Here is a 22532-nt window from a genome sequence, read left to right on the forward strand (position 1 = left end):
TACCCTTCAACCATACCCCTCAACGGCTTTCTTCAACTTTCCTTCATCCCCTTCTCGTCTTCCTTTCTCGTGTTGTTTCACAGTTGATACTTGGTGGCCCATGGGCCGCCCGCTTATCGTCTCGCTCCCTCGCTGCTCAATCTCCTTTGTTCCTCCAGTTCAGAGAAAAACCCAACGCGATTGCAAGGGTTGAAGCGCCGGTGCAGCTGTGGAATATAGCAACTCTGGAATACCATTGTGATACCAAACGAAGATGTGCTATGTTCATTACGTTCCATCATGTCGTCACACTAGTTGTGAAGGATAGGTGACCAGTTCCAATTATGTCGAACCTCTCTCCTATGGGCTCCGATACGCGAACGTGTACTGCAGCGCAATGTTTCGGAGACACTCTGTCCCGATATCAAAACGTACAGCGTTCCAGCAGCCACTCGAGAAACTCTTGCACGCTGTGTGCCCGTATCGTTGCCCGGCTGGTGTTCTTGGAGAAGGCCTCATCAAACGTTGTCGCGTGGGTCAGCTGCTTCAGACTCACGAAGCGCTCCTGGTCCGGGAGTTCATCCTCGGGGCCTACGTAAACCGGATACCAGCCAGCCTCGCGTGACCCCACGACATCTTTGACGTACTCGTCACCAACGTAAATCTTGAGCCAAGACGAATGTCCTGGATCGGCGTCCCCCTCCGCTACGGCCGACTTCACCAAGGCAGCCGACGTGGCCAATTCGTCTGCCATGCGCACGGCGGCGTCGAAGATCCGTCGGTCAGGTTTCCCGACACCTACGTCGTATGACATGCAATGGAGATCGACGTCGTATGGTTGGCTCTGCTGCCTCTGGGCCAGCTCGGTGGGATCAAAGTGGGTGCCAAACCGCGCGGGGCTCACCCGCAGGCCGAACGAAGACAAGACGCTGGGCACGCGGTCGTCCGAGTTGGTGATGACGCCAACCAGGATCCGGGGGGGACCGCTCCGTTGGTTCCGGTGCTGTTGTTCCTTGATGGATCTGAGAAGCGTGGCCACGCTGGGCGCCATCGCATACCCGTCGGATGAAGTAAAGCGTTGTAAGAGCCTAGGAGCCAGGTCTTTTGGCAGGTCCTCGCTGGGGGAGCCGGTGATCAGCTGAAACGTTTCTTGGATAACCTAGAGTTCGTCAAACAACCCTGTTCCGAATGCTGAATGCTGGTGAGCAGGAGATGGCCTACGTCTGTCCACCACTTCTCAGCTCCCATCCCGGTGGATTTGCCGTAATTGGGGTGGGCTTTCTCTGCCGCTGAGTAGGCCACCTTGATGGACTTCTTGACCTGCTCGGCTGTGACGCTGACAAGTCCACATTGCCTAGCAACAGAGGCGTACTGTTCTGGAACCGACGGCTTGGGATAGAAGAGGGTGCCAAAGGCGTCAAAACAGAGCAGGACGTTTCTGCGGCTCATGATTGCCGTCCCCAGCGTTTGGAGAGCTCTTCTGGGATTATGATAGGCCGGACAGGGTTTTGAGTTTCTTGCACCTTGGGGGTTTGAGATACAAGTATTTTTTTTCACAGCCCTGCGTCTCAGGTTGTTGTCGCTCGGTAACAAGATTCCATGCCACAAGTTCGCAATGTGATGAGGAGGCTCATAATGCGGTAGTTATGTCCACCAGACCCTAACCCTTGATGTAACCCCCCGAACGAACCACTCCCCAGACCATGGCCATGGTCCTCTGCAACTGAGACGAGTCCGCACGAAAACCATATCCTTTGGCATAGAATGTGTATGGCTGGAACTCTGTATCATGAACTGCGGAGTAACACCATGGTGCTCAACAATTCTGCAGTATTAGGAGGGAGGAGGAGAGTCATGGAAACAGGGCAGCGGATAACCCCCCGAATGCTTGTCCTGCCTGACCAGCCGACAATCTCACAAGCCGGGCGTAAGGCCAGTGTTTTTAGTCTTCAAGGTATCTACCGCTCTAGGTAGCATGAGGTGCTAAGTATTTAATGTAGATAGGTAAGGTATTCACGTAGAAGACATTATTCAATTACAGTGTTCACACTACATAAATCGATTTCATCGTTCCGACTGGGAACGCCCGTCCGTCATTCTGGGCCCGCGCAACACGAGAAAGCTTACATCGCTTATGTGAGTTGCTGGCACCTCTAGCCTTTTCCATCTCCTTCTTTCCGTCATCCACGCTAATAGTGTTGTCGTCCTGCGCCGCCCCGCTGTTAACAACATCACCCCTCCCCCACCGAGCTTGGACCGGGCCCACTCACTGGTGGCTTTGCAGTCCAATAACTAGGTGGCCCAAGTGCGGTAGTGCGGGCAGGGGTAACGCTCATCGCTGGCGCGGGTGGCCCAGTTGGCGTCGTTATTACTGCATCGTGGCAGTGGGAATGGTCTATCTAACTAAGATGCTGCTGGCGCCGTGACTGGGACGCTAGAGCCTTGCTGTAGGGCGTGGGGTTGCCGCGGGGAAATCTTCTGTTGAGACATAGGCGTGGGCTATTATGCGTACGATTGACCCTGTTAACGTGGCGGCTGAACTGAAGCGGGTGTCTGCCCAGGATGGAGATATCCTGGATGAGAATACGGGATGCTCGGCTGGATGGACGGGACCGGGGGCCGGTCTGGTGCTGCCGTATACAGGACCGGGAGAGCCGCTGGAGGAGCGCTAGGTCCGGAACAGAGTGTCCACGTTGGGGTTACTTGTACGGAGCGTTCCACATGGTGCCCGGCTGCGGATGTGACGCCGGAGTGTGTGGTTGGGGCTGCTGTTGATATGGCAGTTGGGGTCGTGGCTGTGACTGCGCGTCGGGCGATGTGCCCTGAATCGGGGCTGGAGTGGGACTCCAAATCCGCTGTTACTGCGGTTGCGAGATCCATTTTTGGGCAGGTTGTTGCCAGCCAACCTGGGGCTGACCCAGAACAGGAGCAAAGTTGGATGCCCATTGTTGATACGGCTGATTCATCGAATGGGGTTGGGATGGCTGGAATGAACGAGGCTGCCGATGCTGTTGGGCGGGGTGAGGCGCCTGATATGCTTCAGGATGGGGTGGCTGGACGCCCACCTGCTTATGCTGTACATTTGGTCACCAAGCCACCCATCCCAGCGGTGCCTGCTTGTTGAGCAATAGGTGTCAGTCACTGTGGATGGAGCGGCGTTTGGGTCTGCGTCTGGGCTTGCGGTTGCAGCTGCACGGTATGACCCAGGTGGACAGGTTGGGGACCAAACACCTGTGGGGAAACCGGGCTATTGGGCCCTTGCTGTCTTAGAGGTTGCGCTGGGAAACCAGATTGTGGTGTCGCGTGGGATTGAAGATGATGGCCTACGGGTGCGGACGGCGCGGCACCCACGCTAATGGGTTGGCCCTGTGACCAAAGCGTTGGGGTTGGCCCTTGAGGGCCGGGTTGCGGCACCCCGCTGGCGGCCTAGGGTACAAGCTGGGGCATAAGGTTTGGCGGAGTGGCAGAAGTCATTGGAGGCACAGAAGGCATTGGAGGGTAGGGCATGGGAACTCCGGGGTTGCCGCCAGCCTGAGCCGACCACGTCCGGGCGTGCGCAGCGGGCAGGAGGCCTTGTCCGGGGGAGGGAGCACAAACAGGCCATTCGGCATTTGTTGCCACCGCCATAGACTTCTGCCTATAAAGCGCGTTGGCCTGAACGGCTGCAAACTGAATGCTGGTGGCAGCCGCATGGGCCGATGATGCCGCCTGCTTGATCGCGCCGCCGAACCGGCTAGCTGTCTTCTTGCTCCACTTGACCGTGTCTTTGCTGAACACGGACGAGGCAAAGCCTTGCAGGGTCGAGCTCGCTCCTGAATGTTTCCCTGGCTGTTGTGGTGGCGGCGCGAATGAGAGCAATGAGGGGATGGCTGATGGCTGTGCAGGATGAGGGGCGGTTGGAAGCGTCTGCGTAGGGTATGCTTGTGGCTGGACCGGGAAGGCAGCGGGGGTGTATGATGCTGTGACAGGATCTATGGGGACTCATACCCTGGTCCTGAACCCCAGCAGGCATTCTGCCTGCTCAGACCGCCATTCTGGGCATCCATCGTGTATATAAGGAGCCTCCAGGAGAGGCACATCAGATAGTTGTTTTCTTCCTTTGAACAACAGCTTCCAACCACTCCTTTCCGCCGTATGCACTCTCACAGGTCCAGGCCATCACAGATGCTGTCCCGGGCCTCTCGGCGTGACTTAGCATTGGCGTAGGCCCTGCCGGTGATGTTGCTTGCGCGCCATGGACGCTTGGGGATGGTAGGTGAGATGGGGCAGTGGGGGCGGCGCTTGACAGGGACCGCCGGCTTGCGATCCCCGCGCCAGGGCGGATTTTTGCTTGATAGTACGGTGGAGAAGGTGACACGACCGGAGCGGGAGCATAATGGAAGTCGGCGCCAGCCGCCGGTGTGGGAGGCGATGAAACTTGAGGCTGCTGGTGCTTCATCATGGAAGGCAGCATCTGTGAGCTGCATGGAGGAGCTGAAGAAGCCGTCGGGGGTACCGGAGTGCTGCTAGGTGGATCTGGAGAGACGGACACAGGTTGGGCAATATGGAGCTTCTCAGAGACGTATCCCCCGTGGAAGCCCTGTTGCTGCTGCACGTGATGTGTCTTGTTTTGCGCAAAGGGGTAGGGCGCGAGGCCAGCATGAGACGGGTGCGAGATCACCGCCGGCTGCTGCGGATGAGCAGTCCGAACCAGCAGGCTTGGGGCCTGGGTTTCCGCCGGGTCAAAGGGAATAAGGCCTTCATGATCCGGGGGTCCGGGCTTTTCGACGGGAATCAATCCCGAACTGTCAGGTACCGATGTAGTTGGCGGATGGTCTGGAGCAGCCGCAGGGACCGTAGGGTTTGGCAAGGGCTCCTTCTGCTCCGATCCGGGAAGCTCTGGAATGAATCCGGGGGGTTGCGGCTGGAGCGGCGGCGACGCCGATGCGGCGCTTCCAGAGGGCCCGATCCTTGGAGGTTGACCGCAGGAGGGCGCCTCCATCTCATAGACGTTTGGGGGCGGCGGCGGCGGCGAGCCCAGCCAGGGTTGAGGTTGAGCGACGGGCTGCTGTTGTGCAGTAGATCCGCGGAAAGGATAATAAGCGTTGGAAGCGCCATGAGGAAGGGATTGGTAAACACCAGCATGCTGAGGATGAGAGCCCGGGGCTGGCGATGGTGGCAGATGATAGCCAAATGCTTGCGGGGCGCTTGGTTGCTGACCCTGCCCATGACGCACCATGGGCATGGGCGATGGCTGCTGGGCACCAGGAGGAGGGGAACCGGGGCCGCCTACCGGTTTCCTCTGAAAAGGCAGCGCAGCCGGGGCCATGCCGGGATCCATGCTGGCCGGCGGCGCATGCTGAGGTCCCGGATGGCCCTGATAGGGCATCGGAGAGGGAGAGCCATGCGGTTGACCCGGGTGGTGGTGATACGACTGCGGTGGCGATTGCGGATGAGAGGGATGTTGGGCGAGCTGTTGCGGCCGATATGGAATGTACTGTGGCTGCGGCGTGGAAGCGCTATTAGCCATGGTTCCCGCTGTCGAAAGCCTGTTGAAGCTCATGGCCGCCGATCGTCGCCGTGGACGATACCAACGATGGATGGCCGAGATAAGTTGCGAAGTCGGGTAGGAAGCGCACGTAGCAGTAGGGTTATTGGACGGGTGCACAACCCAGCGGCGCCACCAACAAGTGTACTAGTATTTGAACACGACCTCAGCTCTGGATGACCGCGAATAAGATGTCCGGGTACTATGTATGTGTTTCGCTCCGGCCCCCTGCCGTCGGGCGCTAAGCTGAAATGGAGCATGCGCTGCTCAGCCGCTCGAGACCCTTCCAGCGGTATTCATGCGGGATTGTGTACATAACTAATACATCGTCCATAGATATGGAACTCACGAGTCGAAGATCTGTTGTTACAGCGCGGTTCGCCCACGTGCAGATCCAGCGTTTACCTCGGGAATGATCACCCCGAGGGAGTTGTCAAGCGCGGCGTTGCTGTCACGATCCGACGGGGTTTCCTTGCCGCTCATGGTTGCTATCGCCTCAGAATGCTGTCGTGGGCACCCGATGCCGGGGTTGAATAGGAAATCGAACGTCTCGAGAGACCAATGTTATACATAACTACTGCGTGCTCGGGGCTCAATTGCGCCGTTCATTCCATCAAGCCCATTGGTAGGTGCACAGGAGGTAACGGGACTGCTATTGTTGTTGATGCCATTGTGAGTTGACAGCAGAGCGGAGCCGTCTCTCCGCCCCATATCAACTCCGACCATTGCCAAGTTATGGTGAGCAAGCATCATGGAGATGAGAGCCATGATGTTCACCTGGAAAATAAAACAGAAACAGCATCTCACTGGAGGGTTAGGGTTGTTCGTGGATGAGTCGGAACTTCATGAATCGTGACAGGACACTCACTTGCTGGACCTCACTCCCCATCATCACCAACCGAAGCTGGAAATGAGCTTTTCATCGAGTTTCGTGCATGAGTTTCTCAGACGGCTGGAGCTAGGCAATGGGTTCTATCCAACGTCTCACGCGTCCAGCTGGAATCGCGCATTCCCCAACCTCGGGCTCCACGATGCGTCGGAGCGCGAGCGACTGGTGACCACCAGCCAGCCCAGGAGCTTTCGGATCGGAACAGGCGCATCCATCTTCATCGAGAGCCTCCTCCCGGCCATCCTTGACGCCGAAAACGAAGTCATTCTTGTAACCTGCTTTTGGGCGCCTTCCAAGACCCTGGCAGCACTGCACGACGCTCTGACAACGCTCGCCCATGGCCGCCGCCAGCGCATCCAAGAGGCGCTCGCCAGAGGAGATGCTCCCATTCCGCCGCTCCGGTTCCGCATCTGTTTCTCATCAAGATCGCTGCTACAGAAGCTCTTTCACCCCCAGTCGCGGCACGGCTACGTTTACCCACCTTCCGCGTGGTCCAAGAAGCTCGGGCTGCCGGACCCAGACGTCTTAGAGGCCGGCGGGATCCAGCTTCAGGCCAAGAGCCTGTTCTTCCTGCCGTTCAGCGTGATGCATCCCAAATTCGTCATCATCGATCGCCGTCGCGCGTTCGTGCCGAGCTGCAACATCAGCTGGGAGGCTTGGCTCGAGGCCTCCGTCGAGCTCACGGGGGATGCCGTTCGGGAGCTTCTCTCCTTTTACTCGCGGACCTGGGAGGACCCCCATGTCACCCCGGACACGGAGCGCGGCGAAGCCACGGAGAGCGGGGAGGCTTACCTGGAGGGACCGGCTGGTTCGCCATCCAGCGGCGCGCATCACCATGCAACCTTCCGATTCCCCGAGCCGGTTCCGACCCTCGTCCTCCCCTCTGCGTCCCATCGCAATCCACGCTTCCGTCCTTTCCCGTGGCAGAAGGCCCCCCAGCCTCCCGGCACCCCTCTCAACGTCGCCGTCCTGCAGCTTCTCGAACAGGCCGAGAGGTCCATCTACCTCCAAACGCCTAACATCACGTGCCAGTCTGTCCTCAGCGCTCTGCTGGATGCCCTGGCTCGGGGCGTCGACGTCACCGTGGTCACAAACACCGGCATGATGCTCCTCGAGCAGCTCGTCACTTCCGGCACCACGACGTCGTGGTGCGTCCGCTCGCTTGTCCGTCAATCCAAGAGGCTCGCAAAGCGCGGTGGGCAGGCAGATCCGGCCGAGGACACGGAGGTCGGGCATCGGATAGGCCGTCTCCGCGTCTGTTACTTCCGCGGACGGGCCACCGACCCGCAGCATCGGATGGAGGGACACCGGGAAGAACCGGTGCACTCTCATCTGAAGCTCACCGTCGTCGACGGCAGGTATGTTGTGCTTGGGTCAGGGAACATGGATCGAGCGAGCTGGTACACAAGCCAGGAGCTGGGAATCTTGTTTGTAAGTTGCGACTTCGCCGATAGCATCAAGCCCGGCCTGGACAGGGCCTTGGAGGGGAGGTTAGAGGTGGTGTTTGACTCTAATCTCGGGAATCAATAAATAGATCACAGGGATGAGCGTAATGAAGAAGCTGTCGAGTTGTTATTTTGACCCGAATCATGTCGACCAAGCTCCGCGTCGTGCGAACACATTGCAACAAGCATGCTTAGAAAGATGGACTGGACAGAGATTTGCTGGTGGTCCAGTGCCACCATCTGTGCCAGAATATCTGGATCGCCCGGGAGTGACGTCCCACAACAGCCACGTTGGAACATCAGTCACGTTGCAAGATATCGCCCTCCACCTGCTCGACGGGTGGGATCTTCCCATTATCCCGTGGAGGAACAACTTCCATGCAGCGTCACTAATATGCAAGCTTCAGGACTATGGAGGTCTCGATGCGATTTGGTCTTGCCTCGGATAAGGTTTTCAATCCTGTCAAGAGCTGAACATTTTCGCAGTACAATTTTCCCCTCCAATTATGCCATAAATGATTGTGGTCTGTTGCAAAACTCTCACCAGTTCACAGTCTTCACGCCTCAGAGATGTGACAGAGACGTCATTCTCGTCTTGCCCATGTCGGATCTACCTTAGTCATGCATGGACTAAGGTTCGAAAGACCGATGCTTGTTCGCTCAGCCTCGAGGTATCAGAGGAATGCACATGTAGAAATCAAGTTGTCTCTCTCCATCCAACCCAAATTCAATTCTATGTACTGGGAAAAAGCGCCCCCGGTTTGCCCCGGGCAGCAACTATGTACAGAAGAAAGCTTGTCTTGATGCATCTCAGCCAAGATGTATCATTGGGGTGCACAGGTCTCTGGCCAAAGTGGGGCCCCGAAAAGTGGGGCTGTCGTCGGTCCTCCGGGACAGACCACCGCTTAGAACGGCGGGTTGGCGTTGCGCAGGAGCTGCAGGAAGTACTCGTTGAACCTTTTGGGTACTTGATTTAGCACGTGCATGCAAGTTGTAAGGGGCTGGGAGGTGGGAGAGAACTTACCACTGGCCGGCCTCAGGGGCGGGCTTGAGGGCGTCCTCGAGACCGCAGTGATAGTCGTAGCGGGCGGCGGTGGTGTCGCTGGTGCCGTCGCACTCGCCACCGGGCTTGACCCAGACGAAAGCGTCGACCAGGTTGTGGCCGGTGTTAGCGGTCGGGCGCATACCGAAGCCGGTGCCCTAGGACAAGGTTAGTTTCACGTCGGCGGGGAGCAAGGTTGGAGACGGGAATGTCATACGATAGCGTTGCACCAGTGGCCCCCTGTAAACATGTTAGCGGCTGTTGGATACGGCGGTCCCAGAGGCAAGACGGAGATCTACTTACACTCCTTCTGGCCGGTAGGCTGCTTGCCGCTGCGGCCCTGGTCAACGATGAAGCGAGCAGGGAAGCCGCGGGCGTCGAGGAGAGGGCCGAAAGCCTCGATGTAGTGCTTCTCGTCGTAGTTGGGGTTGGGGCTGGTGTAAGGCGGGGCGGAGGAGACGCTCCAGGCATTGTAGTTGGCGACGTTGGTGGCGAGACCGCGGACGGAGGCGGGCTTGCCGGCGTCGGCATAGATCTGGGCGAACATCTCAGCGGCAGGGCCGATGTTGGCGGGCCAGCCGAGCCAGCCAGCGTGGCCGGCATCCATGTACATGGCGACGTGGGGAAGGTTGAGCTGCTTGAGGGCGTAGACGGTCAACTCCTTGTAGGTGTCGGCGGCGCCGCGGCACTTGGGGACGTCCATGTTGGTGACCATGTTGGCGAGCGAGTCGGGCTCAATGACGAGGATGGTGCGGACGTCCGAGAAGGTGACGAGGTGGTGGCGAATGCGGTCAATGTAGGCCTTGTAGTTGTTGACGCCGTTGTTGGCGATGGCCCACTCGCCGTTGGAGGCGGCGGCGGCGCAGTCGCGGTCAGGGAGATCGTAGACGACGATCTGGACAAGAGGTTAGCGGGATGCGTCTGGCTTGCGCGCGCGTCGGTCGACGTACCTGAGCGGCATAGGGCGGGTTGGCGCCGGCCTCGTTCAGGGCGCGGATCTCGGACAGGGTCTGGATCAGCAGGGTGTCGACGGTGACGTTGCGGTCGAGCCACTGGAAGCTCGGGACCTCGGCGACCTTGGAGGCGGCGGCGCGCAGGGCGGCATCCGTGATCTGAGGGATAGCGAGGGTGTGGACCTCGGAGCGGTAGTAGTTGTTGGCATACAGCTGCACGCCCTCGAAGGGGTTGCCGTTGTAGCTAGCGGTGCTGGAGGCGCCACCCGGGATGCTGACGGTGCGGGTGGGAGCCTGGGTGATGGAGGTCACGCCGCCGGCCGAGGTGGAGGTGGAAAAGCGGCTGGTCGTCGAGGTGGTCGAGGGCGACGACGGGGTGGTGACCTGGCTGCCGGGCAGGCACTGCGAGTACCAGTCGTTCTGCTTGACGCAGGAGCTGCCGGAGACGCAGCAGGTCGGGCCGCTGAAGCCGTTGCCGCCGCACTGGCCCCTGAGGTGGGTGTTAGCAGGATGCGTGGAAGTGGAAGCATTGTATGCGAAAAGGCACTCACCAGAGCTGGGCGCAGTTCTGGCGCTCCTCCACGACGGGAGCAGCAAGAGCGGTAGCCGCGAGGGCAGCAGAGAGCAGGAACTTGGCCATCTTGTCCCAGACACTACACGGAAACTTGTCGGTGGTCGTGTGCCGTGAGGAAGCAGAAAGAAAGCCGGCTCGAGAGGGACGACGGACGGCCTTTTTATGCCCTTCTCGTTTCGCCTCGACCGCGAGCTACGTACGTCTCAAGGCTGATGGCGGGCGTCCATCGCCGGACAGGGGGGCCGGATCATCGGGCTGAAAGCGCGGACGGTTGAGTCCGCCAGAGCCACTGTTCCTCCTTGGCATCATGCCTTTCGCGGAAGCCATGGCAGGCCAACCAGCGCAAAAGCAGGTTTGCGTCGACGGCGCCGCGTCCAGAACGAGAACGAAGCGATCCCGGAATGCCGCACGCTTCTTCCGCCGAACGTCTCGGCAGACCTGGCCAAGCCCTACCCTGGTCCTTGCTTCACGCCCCGCATAAAGAGCCGCGCCCCTTCCCTTCCAGGAGATTCAGGAACGTCGGCCTCCGAGATTTGCTGGATACAACGTCAATTAAGGATGCCGACAGCAACCCGGTTCCACCGCCGTCGCCCGTCACGAGAACCCGGTTGGCGGAGATTGGGCCGTTTACTGGATATGCACGCTTCCGCACGTACCAGCAGGTCAGGTCGAGGGGAACTCCCACCCCACTTGCCAACGTCGGGTCCCCTGTGCCCTTCCACCTTACACGACCGTTTCTGTCGTGCGCGTTGCATCGCTAAACCTTCCATTGGGACATGCTTCCCGGCTTGGCCGCCGGGCAGGACATGCATGCCGCCTCGTCGCGTTGGCGGCACGTCTTTCCTTGGGTTCAAATCGGCTCAGGACCGTCTCGGAGCTGATGTTTTTTGTGCCATGGTGTGAAAAGTCCATGCCGCTCCGTTTGCCCGGCGCTTCCATCGGTTCTTCGATCCGTTTCTGTTTCAAAACAAGATCCTGGCAAGAAGCTTCCCAATCGATTCTTGTTGTAATATCGCCTCGTTGCGGATGTTTATGCTGCCCACTCTCGGCATGAACCCAAGGTTGACATGTTCCTGGGGGGAAAAACGTACTCTGTCAGGTCACCCGCAAGTCTCTTTGCCAAATCAGGCTAGGAGCCGCCCTCCGCACCCCAGATGGGACATCATCGCATCGTGGAAGGTTGCACAGAATTCGGGGTGAGCGATGCCAAGCCTGGAGTCCATGATCTGGAGCCGAAAGGAAGACCGGGGATGCTCCGCCTAAGGGCTCGGTCATCCGGTACTGTGCCCGATGAGCCGGTCAGCGCTTCGAGATGTCCAGAAACGCCACCGCACGACCGCTCGGGGCTGCGGCCGTTGGCGTCATCCCGTCCTGGTTCTCCTTTCGTGGTACCGTGATCGGTCTTCCGAACCTCTTGGGCGAGCGCCAAGTCAAGGGACCTTGAGAGCTTGGCCCGGCATGAGAAGGGAATGCCGCTTTCGAACAGAAAAGCCCGGAGCAGGTCGCCTGGGAACCGTATAGGGAAGCATCACCAGCTGCTCAACCCTCCGCCAGTCCGGCAGCAACGTTGACCAGCGCAGCTGGAGCTTGGCTTCGTCCATTGGGCCATCGGCCCACGTCCATGTGGCGGCCTTTGGTAATGACCATTCCGCTGATATCACACAGGTCCAGAGTGCGTTCTGCCAGCTTGTCGCAATCTCGACATGAAGGCTCTTTTGTCGGTGGTCAACATATACCAGGTCCCCGCCGATGCGGGCGAGACATCGTCTGAGATCCTTCCGTTGTCACGGTCCAGGACGTGACCCCGGGCAGGAAACTCAACCATCGGTTCTTGCTCGAAGCCTGTCCAAGGAGCTGCGCGTCAATGGAAGCTTGCAGGTCGTGGAACCGCTACAAAAGATCCTTGGCGCCCGCGTCGGAGGCCTAAGAGAGACCGGATTTTGGAGAACCTGGGCATTCCCGCCTCACCTAGATACCATGTCCCTCCACCATCTTCCCTTCTTGATTCCCTTCACAAACATGGCTATTTACGATTCTCTCCCGGTTTTGAGCGTGTCCGATATCTCCAGGGACAAGAAAACGCGAGGGGCATCTGTATACAGCCCGTTGCGCTCCTTGGTATTGAACCCTTTCGCCAACGCAGATGCACCATCAGCGTTCTGGCAAACGTCACAATGTCTCCGTTCAAAGATGCATCGACTTTGCCGACACTTTCTCGAGCCCCCCCAAGTCGGCGGTGGTCGAGCCGTTTCGCCACGAGCGCCAACTCTCGTCCAGGATGACTCCAGCCCTGCTCTTTGTCTCGAGCCAGACCCCATGATATTTTGAACTCCCCCGCCCACGGGGTTCATCGTGTATTGTGCATGTAGGGGGGAGCGGAGATGGAATCGAGGCTTGAGGTCTGGCGGCTGCATGCTGCAGGTCCCCGAGCTAGGTTCCCTCCTCACCGCCCAGACCCATAAGTGACCCACTTGCCGGAAACGGGTGATATTCTGCCGCTCCCCCATCGACTCCACAAACACCAACTCTGTCCCGACCTCGACCCTGTCCCCTGAACGCGACTCCGTGGGGAACTGTTCATCGCGTCGCAACGAGGCTGGCCCTCCAACGATACAATGTTGTCGGGCATTCTCATCTTCAACCAAAAAGGCGAAAACCTGATCTTCAGGGCCTTCCGGAACGACTGCCGCCCCCGTCTCGCCGACGTCTTCCGCATCCAGGTCATCAGCAACGCCCAGGTCCGGTCGCCCATCCTGACTCTGGGCAGCACCACCTTCAGCCATGTCAAACACGAAAACATCTACCTGGTGGCCATAACCAAGAGCAATGCCAATGCCGCACTCGTTTTCGAATTCCTCTACCGCTTGATCCAGCTGGGCCGTAGCTACTTTGGCAAGTTCGACGAGGAAGCTGTCAAGAACAACTTTGTCCTGGTCTATGAGCTCCTGGATGGTTCGTGGGATTCCCCTGACGGCTCGTTCGCCCAGCTGACCGCTTCGTGGCCTAGAAATCATTGACTTTGGCTACCCTCAAAATACCGAGACCGACACGCTCAAGATGTACATCACGACCGAGGGCGTCAAGTCGGAGCGCCCCGAAGAATCCACCAAGATCACGATGCAAGCCACCGGCGCCCTGTCATGGCGCAAGGCCGATGTCAAGTACCGCAAGAATGAAGCCTTTGTCGACGTCATCGAAGATGTCAACCTGCTCATGAGCGCGACCGGCGCCGTGCTGCGCGCCGACGTCACCGGACAGATTATCATGCGTGCCTACCTCAGCGGTACCCCTGAGTGCAAGTTCGGCCTGAACGACCGCCTCCTCCTCGACAACGATGGCCTGCATAGCCTCCCCAGTGGCAACAAGATGGGAAGCAAGGCCACCAAGGCCGCCGCCGGCAGCGTGACCCTCGAGGACTGCCAGTTCCACCAGTGCGTGAAGCTCGGCAAGTTCGACAGCGACCGCATCATCAGCTTCATCCCGCCGGATGGCGAGTTCGAGCTGATGCGCTACCGCGCCACCGAGAACGTCAACCTGCCTTTCAAGGTCCACGCCATCGTCAACGAGGTCGGCAAGACAAAGGTCGAATACAGCATCGGCGTGCGCGCCAACTTTGGCCCCAAGCTCTTCGCTACCAACGTCGTTGTGCGCATCCCGACCCCGCTCAACACGGCCAGGATCACGGAGCGTTGCACGCAGGGCAAGGCCAAGTACGAGCCGTCCGAGAACAACATCGTCTGGAAGATCGGCCGCTTTCCGGGGCAAAGCGAGTTCGTCCTGAGCGCCGAGGCCGAGCTTACGAGCATGACCAACCAAAAGGCCTGGAGCAGGCCGCCTCTGAGCATGAGCTTCAGCCTTCTGATGTTTACAAGCTCCGGTCTCTTGGTGAGGTACCTCAAGGTGTTCGAAAAGAGCAATTATTCCAGCGTCAAGTGGGTACGATACATGACACGAGCTGGGAGCTATGAAATCAGGTTTGTGCGCCCCGGGTACCACCGCTTTCCATCCGGGCTCGTTTCGCTGACGGCGGGATTCCAGATTCTGATGGCCCTGTCTATTTTCTCGGCTTGTTTCGCATATCATGGCGAGTACGGCACCCGCTTGCATAGCAGTGGCGTTGGGGCGTTTTGGTAATTTCCAGGTCGATTGTGAAATGACCTACGTTGTGCGTTGTTCCGTCAAGGGCCTCTGACGTGGGAGACTGTTCTTTGAGCGCGCTCCATGTTGGGGAAAACGAGGCACGGCTGTTGCCTCACCCCCTTTTTGAGTGGTGGCGGAAGTCGTGAATGATGTTTCGGGCGTCATGCAATGGACCCCCCAAAACACATTGCAACATTGAGGAAAGATGTGCCGTCCATTTCGGATGAAACTAGCAAACATTCGGGGATCGGCGGTGCTGCCGATGTGCCTGGCTGTGCGCTGTGTCCTCCAGCGCGAACCCCCATTTCCCTTCCATGTTTCCTTCACATGCGACTGTTTGCCTCAGGTCGGCCACCAATGGAATGGAGGATCGACTCTGGCGCTGTTCGGCTCGGTGGATGTTTCCAAGTTGTTGGCATCTGTTTCGTTCGTAGAATAGCCCGTCAATCATACCATATCCTCGACGGGACGAGTTCCTGCTGATGCCGGGGATTTCGGCAAATCGATCGAATCGAAGAGGCTCGGAGGGTAGAGCCATTTCTCCGCTTCCTCGCCCCTCTCCTTATGCTCGGGGCAAGAGACAATGGATCACATGAGAACTGGCTGTACACAACAAGGTGTTTAGCCACTATGAACATTACCGGCGGATCGCCCTTTCTGAGACTAGAACTCTATCCTAGGGTTCCGTCGCGGACGTGCTGGAGGCGCCTACGAACGAAAGAAGTTGTTGGAGTATTCCGGACGGCCTTGGACGTGGCAAACAGATGGGATGCCGGTGCACACCATCCAGGCGATATGGTTTTCACAGATCGGCATGTAAATAAATGTCCTGCTCATATGCGATGCGGTTGGTAGATGTCCACTTGATGATGGTTATCTACACTATTAGCAATTAGCGCCGGGTTAGAAGGATTCGCCGTGTATTCGCATGCGTCCCATAGTGCATTTCCACGGTCAACACTGCGAAAGAGACGCTACCAAAATGTATGGAGGTATGCTATCGGACACTTCACTAGCTTCACTGACTGTACACTCTGGGCATCGCAGTCGACGCTGGGTCAGCAGACCCCTTGATCGCTTGATTGACAAGAGACAGTCCGGGATTGTGGCGTTGGGTATTATTTCCCCTGGATATCCTTCCTTTCTGGCTGCTTTCTAACCAGCAACGCTCCTCTGAGGATAGGACCGACATAGAGTGTGAACTTTGATGCCCGGGTCCTTCTTAAGAGACCTGGAGGATGGGGAGTAAATGTCTAACACTCCTTGCTGCTTAGCACATAATGGGCATTCAATAGTAATGACGTTATCGTCCCGGGGGGTTTACTTCCGTTTGGCTCATTGTTGAGCATGTTGGCACAAGCCGTCAAGTTGGGGGCGTGCGGACATCTGAGCCTCCCGCGCAACGAACCCCACGGCTCATTCTCGGTGAAGTCCATGGCTGACTCCATATTGCGAGCCTTGCGCATCGGATTTTCCCTAGGAGATGTCTCGTCAAAGCATTTCCCTCCATGGGACCATCATGAACAGCAACCAAGTCCGGATGGGAAAGTGTCCTTGCGCGCGAGTCCATCCACATGCCTGCTACGACGGCATTGCCAACACTACACTACCAGGTCCGTTGCTGTTGTCCCTATGTGACGAACCATGGACCCAAAAGGTCCCTGAGGATCGATCAGGCCGGTGTCGTTGAGTGGCGCACTCGCTCTGGTGCCGAGCCCACCGCCGGACCGGGCACAAGGATGACGTTCTCGTCACGCCGTTTATGAAATGGCAGTTTGGCCAAAGGTACTGGGGTGGTAACACTTGGGATTTCTGGAGTCAGTATTAAAGCAAAGAATGAAAGGCTCCAGGAGAAAAAGGAGAACTACGTGTCTACATAGAAGAGCATAAAACAAAGAGGGAGAGAGAAATGACGAAACAGAAATATGAAAACTGACAAAAAGGAAAACAGGGGGAAACAGGCGAGGGTAGCGCTGGGACGCTGCCTACCCCAACATTTCACCTTCCATCTGTGCCCAAAAGTTGTTCACGAGGGACTAGACCAAGCGCTGACCATGTATCTTAGTATTGGTCTTGAGTAGCTCCCTTAAACTCCCTTAAAACATACTAGTTGCCCCCGTTGTTGCTGAGAAAACCTGCCGACCCTGTTTTGGATGTTCACAACGCCTATCCTCCAACGCCGATTCAAAAAGAACATTTTGTAGACACAAGATCGAACTACGGTGAAACGGACGTATACGACGCCGCTAGAAGCAACCGCAGCCTGAATGGACCATCCCATGGTTTCTAAACCTCTCCTGAATCCTTGCTGTGCGTACCGCTGCTCTTCTTAGGTTCAGAGCCGTCCTCGAGGGTTGGTAGATCGGCCCTCTGGCTCAGGAATGTTGCTTCCACCTTGTGGATGACGGCCTCGCGGATCGCCTCTTCGCTGCGGCTCATCCAAACGGGCCAGCCCGAGCTGGACAGGGGCCACAGAACGCGGTTTTCTCCCGACTCGATCCATTCGGTGCTGTTGGGCCTGGGGCGGCTGGCGATCACGTCCATCTCGGCGGCGATCTGGGCGCAGTAGCCCTCAAGCGGGAGATCGTTGACGTCCTGACCGAAGGGGTTCTCGATCTCGCGGCCGATGTACAGGATGCCGAGGATGATGTAGGCGGCGACGACGGTGGCAGGAATGGTGATCCAGGTCTGGGAGCCGACGGTGCCGAGCAGCTGGAAGGGGAGAAGCAGGATGTAAACCCAGGTGATCTGGGAGATGGCGATGGAGTAGGCAATGGGGAGCGGCGTGGTGAGAACACGTTCGGTGCCTACCAGCACGTCGTTCAGGGCGGAAATGTTGTTGTAGGCCGTCGTCTGGTGCATGGGAATAGGGAGCCTGCCCGAGAGGGAGAGCTCGTCGGTATAGCTCGCCAGGTACGACAGAATCTCGAGAGGCAGGTTTCCAAGGGGGCGCCCGGCCCTCTTGATGGCCTTGCGCGGATTGCTCTCGGCGAAGGAGATGCCGAGGTAGGTGCCGACGCTCTTGAAGAAGCCTTGGCGCTGGAACGCGCGGTGGGCATTATCATGGTCCTCCTTGGTGGCGGCGAGGGCGAACGTGTTGAGGTGGGCGACGAGGCTTGAGATGTCGTCATAGCAAGTGTACGGCTCGTAGCGGAGCCGGTGCTTGAGGGCGACCGAGAAGGCGACGACGAGGTTCATGACGGTGAGCTTTTCCAGCAGATCCTTCTTCTGAGCCTCTCCCTTTTCCTCCTCGGGGATGTCGTTTCGTCCGGTCGCATGGATCCAAAAGACGCGGCCGAGGCTCTGGCTCGTGAGGATCAAGGTCGCCCAGTAGCGACGGCCTTCCGCGTAACGCTCGTACGCCGTAGAACTGCGGAACGACAGACCGAGACCAACCACGAAACCGAGGACGGTAAGCAGGACGCTTCCGATGGCGACTACGCCGGTCTGTCAGCAGCACGTCTTCGGACAGGCGGGAGAAGGGTGGCCTACTCGGCGCGACCAGGACGTGGACGCAAGTGATCCACGACGCCCAAGCGGCGACGCAAAGCAGCGGCACGACGAGCTTAGGGAGGATGCTCCCGTGCATCTGCAGAAACAGGGGCCATTTCGAGTGCTTCTGGATGTCACGCGGGCCGGTCTGGAGCCAGGATCAGCGGAGTTCCATGAAGACCTCGCAGGCATTGCAAAACATACAAAGTAGTCATCAATGTCGAGGGACGTGTTCTTGCGGCTGAACGGATTGGGGGTGTAGAGACGGGGGGAGGTGAGCGAGGCGATCTCCTCGCGGGTGGGTCTGGCCGTGCAGTTCTGCCTGAGCTTGGGCTTCTGGGGAGGGCCGGTTAGGGGCTCCTGAGGTTCGTTCTGGCTACCAGCAGGAGCGGCGGAAGTTCCAGCAGCGGGCGCTGCGAGGGCAGCGGGCGGGGCCTCGTCTCCCATAGCGGCTGGTGCCTGGGCTGAAGTTTTGTGTGAAGTGGACTGATGACCTAGGCCGAAGATATCACGAAGACGGAGCTGGCCGGTGGTAACGGAAGAGTTGGGGCACGGCGCCAGGGAAAGGATGCGAGCTAGGTAGGTTGACAATAAATGAGGTCGGGCAGTCAGCAAAGTCATCGTGCTGGAGGAGACGGTTTTGTTTGCGGTCCCCTGCCAAGAGGAGCCAGGGAGGGTTCCGGCGTGGTATCCGGACAGGGGAAGCAGCGGTTCATGCAGACAGATGAAGGGCGGCGTGGAGCGGTCCTGAAACAAGCGTGTGCAGATAGGATTCGGCAAGCCCAAAATGCCCAACTTCGGGGGGTTATGTGGGCGCTGACAACACGGGATCCTCATTCGGGTACTACCCGCGCAAGGCGCTGGGTCCAGGCCGTTGCGCATCTCCCTGATCTGCCGGGTTGGCACCAATGATCGTGGAGGTTGACGCTCACCCTGCAGTTGACGAAAGGCCCCTGTCGCTTAGCAAATAATATCGCAACACGCCGATTAGGCTGCCGCCATGTCGCGCGCATAACCATGCAGGAGGAGGGCAAAGCTGCAGTAGGATTACAAAGCGACAGCTCAAACTAAAAATGTACCTCAGGAAAGGTACTTTGGGGAGGTGGCGGCTTACCCGCTGCCTCCTGCTGGAGGTCTGTGAACGCCCATTTGTAGCCTCTTCGAGCTGAACATGGGCTCGCGGTAATACATGGCGATGTAAAAGAAAAAAAAAGGATCCTCGTGGATAGGCTGTTTTACGAACCCCAAGATGTGCTCTGTTGTATCGGTTCAGCATTGGACACGTTCGCCGACAAACGGATACGAGGGAACGGCTTGATAGCACTCAGTTGAAATGACGGCGGAAATCGCTCGCTGGCGTCCTTGGTCGAGGATAGCGTCGCGATTGGGTGAACGCGGTTCAAGCGTTAAGAAATGCCGCGCACAGAAACGTAGGTAGAGTACGCGGAGGCACCTTTATGAGATAGCAGACTGGGGACAAGGCCAAATGGGTGCCAGGTTGAAGGAAGATGTAGTATGTATGCTTCATGTTGACTTCAGAGGTTCCTTCTCTACATATATTACACACTAGAGGTCAGGAGCCAAGGCCGACAAGTACTGTGGTAGGCTGATGGAGGTGCTTGGCATCCGTAGTCTCCAGACTTGGCTTGTATAGTAAAACGTTATTTTCTTAGACGGTCGCTGAAAGAAATGATTGGCCTTTCGATTTGCTGCCAGGAAATCGCATCCGGTTGACATCAAGAGGATTCTACCACTGAGGCGGGCGAGCCTGCATGCCCTTGATGTTTCTCCTGGACCTTCCGCGAGTGTTGGTCACGGTGACGGTGTGCACATATCGGAGCTTGCCCTTCTCCACACGAAACTCGTGGCTGTCGGGAAGCGTTGCGAAGTTCAGAAACACAGAGACGGCGCCGACAGTTTCGTCGATGACATAACGGCGGTTGGTCAGGGAGACGCCGCTCGGGATGCCGACCTCGCACCTATGATTAGGGCCTCCTGTACCGGTTTACATGCGGCCCTCGAGCCGAGAGCACGGATGCCCCCAGGGGACGACGATGCTCTTATCGCTGAAGATGTCCAGGTAGGCACCGGTAGCAGCTCGAATGACTCGTGCTTGTCCTCAGGAATGGCGCCCCAATCCTCACGGCTGGTCCAGTACAGCGTGCTTGTGGCGTTGAAGAGCCAGTCGCCCGTCGTGGTCACGAGCGTGTCGATTTTGGACACGGCGCCATCGGTGAAGAACATCTGCGTACCGATGACATACGGCGCCGCTCCCGTGGCCGAAACGACCTCAGTGTAGGTGGCACATTGGGCGGTGTCGAGACTGTGTCTGCTGTAATCGATCTTGACGCCCTTCGACAGGATTCCCGTTTCGATCTTGGTCTCCGCAAAGTTCTGGTGGTAGACGAGAGCCTCCGAGACGGGCTTCAGAATGCTTGGGTCACCCGTCTCCAGAGCCGCTAAGAGGCTGTCGGCGCTGGTCTTGAGGAACTCGCGAGTACAGTCGAGCGCCGAGGCCGGCGAAGGGCCGATAACGCCAAGAGCGAGAAGAGAGCGGTAATGCATCGCGAGGGATTGGAAAATCAGTAAGCGGTATTGCTACGGAGGAGCTTGTCTTTGAAGGGGGTTCGTACACACGTTCTTGCGTGTTTATATGGGTACCGTGTCGTGGCTGGAGGCGTGGGCGAGGTGGAAAAAGCTCAATCTCTGCACATCCTTTTTAATGGCGAGCGGCCCAGGCCACAATATGGCTAATAGAGTTGGTGAATAACTTGTGCGGGCAAGCATTTGGAGTTATTTTGCTGAGGTTTGTAACGCAGCCGTTGAGCTTCGGCAGTTTGGTTGTGACGACATGATTGGCACGGGTCGCATCACCGAAATCGACGACACGGATACTGGCGACAAATAGTGCCTTGCGAGGCGGAGAAGTGAGGTGTAAGTGCTCTTGTTTGGCAGCTTCTGACTATCAGCAATACTTTGGCAGCTAGTTCCGGGGCGTATTCGAACATGTTATGCAGCAGATATGAACAAAAGCCCCGAAATATAGGCTGGGGAAAAATTGAAGAATCAAACACTGCCAGAAGCACCAAATACTTACCCGCATCCAAGGTAAGGTACTTGGACGGAGAGGTTGAGATGGGCTTGTTGGCCGAGCTCACACAACACGTGATGATGGAAAGGCAAGGCCCGAAGGCACTCTTGCCTTGAAGCTCAGAGAGCTGAGTCTGACAGATAACGGCCGTGACTGCATTTTCCTGCAACAATCGATACTTCCATGTAGTGTAGTGGTTTAGCATTCCAGATTTTCATCTTTGCTATGAACATTCTGGCGACCCGGGTTCGAACCCCGGCATGGAAGGAATGGTATATTTTTTGGCCTCTTGGTTCAACTCTGGTCAACATGTGAACAATCGTCACTCATGCTTCAACCATGGATCCAGGTTATGAACAGTCTTGGCCACGGAATCAGTGATGATCTGAAAAGTTTACGGTAAAAGACCCTCCTTGTATCTAGATACCTGCATTCCTGATCGGTATCACAAAACCTGGCCATGGTTGTCTGCCGATCCAGAATTCCACCGCCGCGTCCAGAAGATCTCGTGCAGCAAGCCCTTTGCGGCCAGTCCATGCCGAGTTGGGAGGCCCCTCGGCTTGATCGGAAAGCTCCTGACGGTCTTTTCATCACGGCAATATGAAAGTCTGTCGTGACTTGCTACAGGCTGACCGTCAAGCTTAGTTCCTGATTTGCGTAGGCAGCCTTGGGTTTCTTAAGGATGTCACTGGCGAGCGGTGCTCCCTGTAAGGCCCCAATCATACCCACCTTCCCAAGGTTCTTGAGGTCACAGTGTCTGATGTCCACGGAGGGCGCCAGGCACCTAAATCAATATGGAATTCAGCATGGGGTGGCAGTTTGATATACTTTGAGACCATCCGTTCATCCGTTCATATCCAGAAAGCTCGGAGCCGGGAGCCCACTCTCCGTAATCAAGCCCAAACCACTAACAGATATCTCGATTTTTGGAGGCGACAAGCGACATTGAGCAATACACCGCATTGCTTCGGCCAACAAGGAATTTCTTTCGGTCCTTGGAGAATGTTGCACTTCATTCCTTTCATTCCTTCTTCTGAACCACCGGGTGACCTTGACGGAAGCTGTCGGGTCGAGGTTCTCAGGAAGAAGCCAAGCTGGTGGAGCCCGGACATCGGTCCGCACCCGTCAACGGCAGCCGACCCCACTGCAGGCGTCCCCACGGCTTGGGCGGTTCCACGCGGACCCCGCACTCCCCCACATTCGGTAGGGACCGGGATGGAAAGCGGGCGCCACCAAGATCATTCCAGCGCCAAGCGCAAACCACAATCACGAGGTTTCATCACAGACGCCATCCCTCACGCGTTTCCGCTGGCGGCGGAAATCTCAGCGTGTGCCAACCTCGCTCGGCTTTTCGAACCGACGGACCCCGACTGCGGATGTGATACACAGATATCTTTGTG

General features: G+C 57.6%; 7 protein-coding genes and 1 non-coding gene across 8 annotated transcripts; 3 read left to right on the plus strand and 5 right to left on the minus strand.

Moving 5' to 3' along the window:
* Positions 1-403: 403 nt before the first annotated feature.
* VTJ83DRAFT_5250 (uncharacterized protein) lies at positions 404-1428 on the minus strand (the record flags this gene model as incomplete). Its single annotated transcript, XM_071011830.1, has 2 exons — positions 404-1138; positions 1201-1428. The coding sequence occupies 2 exons, from the start codon at positions 1426-1428 to the stop codon at positions 404-406; spliced, it is 963 nt and encodes a 320-aa protein (XP_070864625.1).
* A 2629-nt stretch (positions 1429-4057) lies between these two features.
* VTJ83DRAFT_5251 (uncharacterized protein) lies at positions 4058-5521 on the minus strand (the record flags this gene model as incomplete). Its single annotated transcript, XM_071011831.1, has 1 exon — positions 4058-5521. One exon carries the CDS (start codon positions 5519-5521, stop codon positions 4058-4060), a length of 1464 nt encoding a protein of 487 aa, XP_070864626.1.
* Positions 5522-6416: 895 nt separating this feature from the next.
* On the plus strand, positions 6417-7925 carry VTJ83DRAFT_5252 (uncharacterized protein; the record flags this gene model as incomplete). The annotated part of the gene is made up of 1 exon (XM_071011832.1): positions 6417-7925. One exon carries the CDS (start codon positions 6417-6419, stop codon positions 7923-7925), a length of 1509 nt encoding a protein of 502 aa, XP_070864627.1.
* An 820-nt stretch (positions 7926-8745) lies between these two features.
* Positions 8746-10475, minus strand: VTJ83DRAFT_5253 (uncharacterized protein; the record flags this gene model as incomplete). Its single annotated transcript, XM_071011833.1, has 6 exons — positions 8746-8797; positions 8865-9040; positions 9100-9122; positions 9186-9777; positions 9833-10325; positions 10387-10475. The coding sequence occupies 6 exons, from the start codon at positions 10473-10475 to the stop codon at positions 8746-8748; spliced, it is 1425 nt and encodes a 474-aa protein (XP_070864628.1).
* A 2549-nt stretch (positions 10476-13024) lies between these two features.
* VTJ83DRAFT_5254 (uncharacterized protein) lies at positions 13025-14454 on the plus strand (the record flags this gene model as incomplete). The annotated part of the gene is made up of 3 exons (XM_071011834.1): positions 13025-13361; positions 13417-14383; positions 14448-14454. 3 exons carry the CDS (start codon positions 13025-13027, stop codon positions 14452-14454), a joined length of 1311 nt encoding a protein of 436 aa, XP_070864629.1.
* A 2381-nt stretch (positions 14455-16835) lies between these two features.
* On the minus strand, positions 16836-18488 carry VTJ83DRAFT_5255 (uncharacterized protein; the record flags this gene model as incomplete). The annotated part of the gene is made up of 3 exons (XM_071011835.1): positions 16836-17986; positions 18042-18189; positions 18246-18488. 3 exons carry the CDS (start codon positions 18486-18488, stop codon positions 16836-16838), a joined length of 1542 nt encoding a protein of 513 aa, XP_070864630.1.
* A 1300-nt stretch (positions 18489-19788) lies between these two features.
* Positions 19789-20606, minus strand: VTJ83DRAFT_5256 (uncharacterized protein; the record flags this gene model as incomplete). The annotated part of the gene is made up of 2 exons (XM_071011836.1): positions 19789-20020; positions 20095-20606. 2 exons carry the CDS (start codon positions 20604-20606, stop codon positions 19789-19791), a joined length of 744 nt encoding a protein of 247 aa, XP_070864631.1.
* A 705-nt stretch (positions 20607-21311) lies between these two features.
* On the plus strand, positions 21312-21399 carry VTJ83DRAFT_t113. Its single transcript has one exon. It is a non-coding gene; the product is annotated as a tRNA-Glu (tRNA).
* Positions 21400-22532: the final 1133 nt, after the last annotated feature.

The sequence above is a fragment of the Remersonia thermophila genome, chromosome 5 (assembly GCF_042764415.1).
Source record: "Remersonia thermophila strain ATCC 22073 chromosome 5, whole genome shotgun sequence".
In the NCBI taxonomy this organism is placed as follows: domain Eukaryota; kingdom Fungi; phylum Ascomycota; class Sordariomycetes; order Sordariales; family Chaetomiaceae; genus Remersonia; species Remersonia thermophila.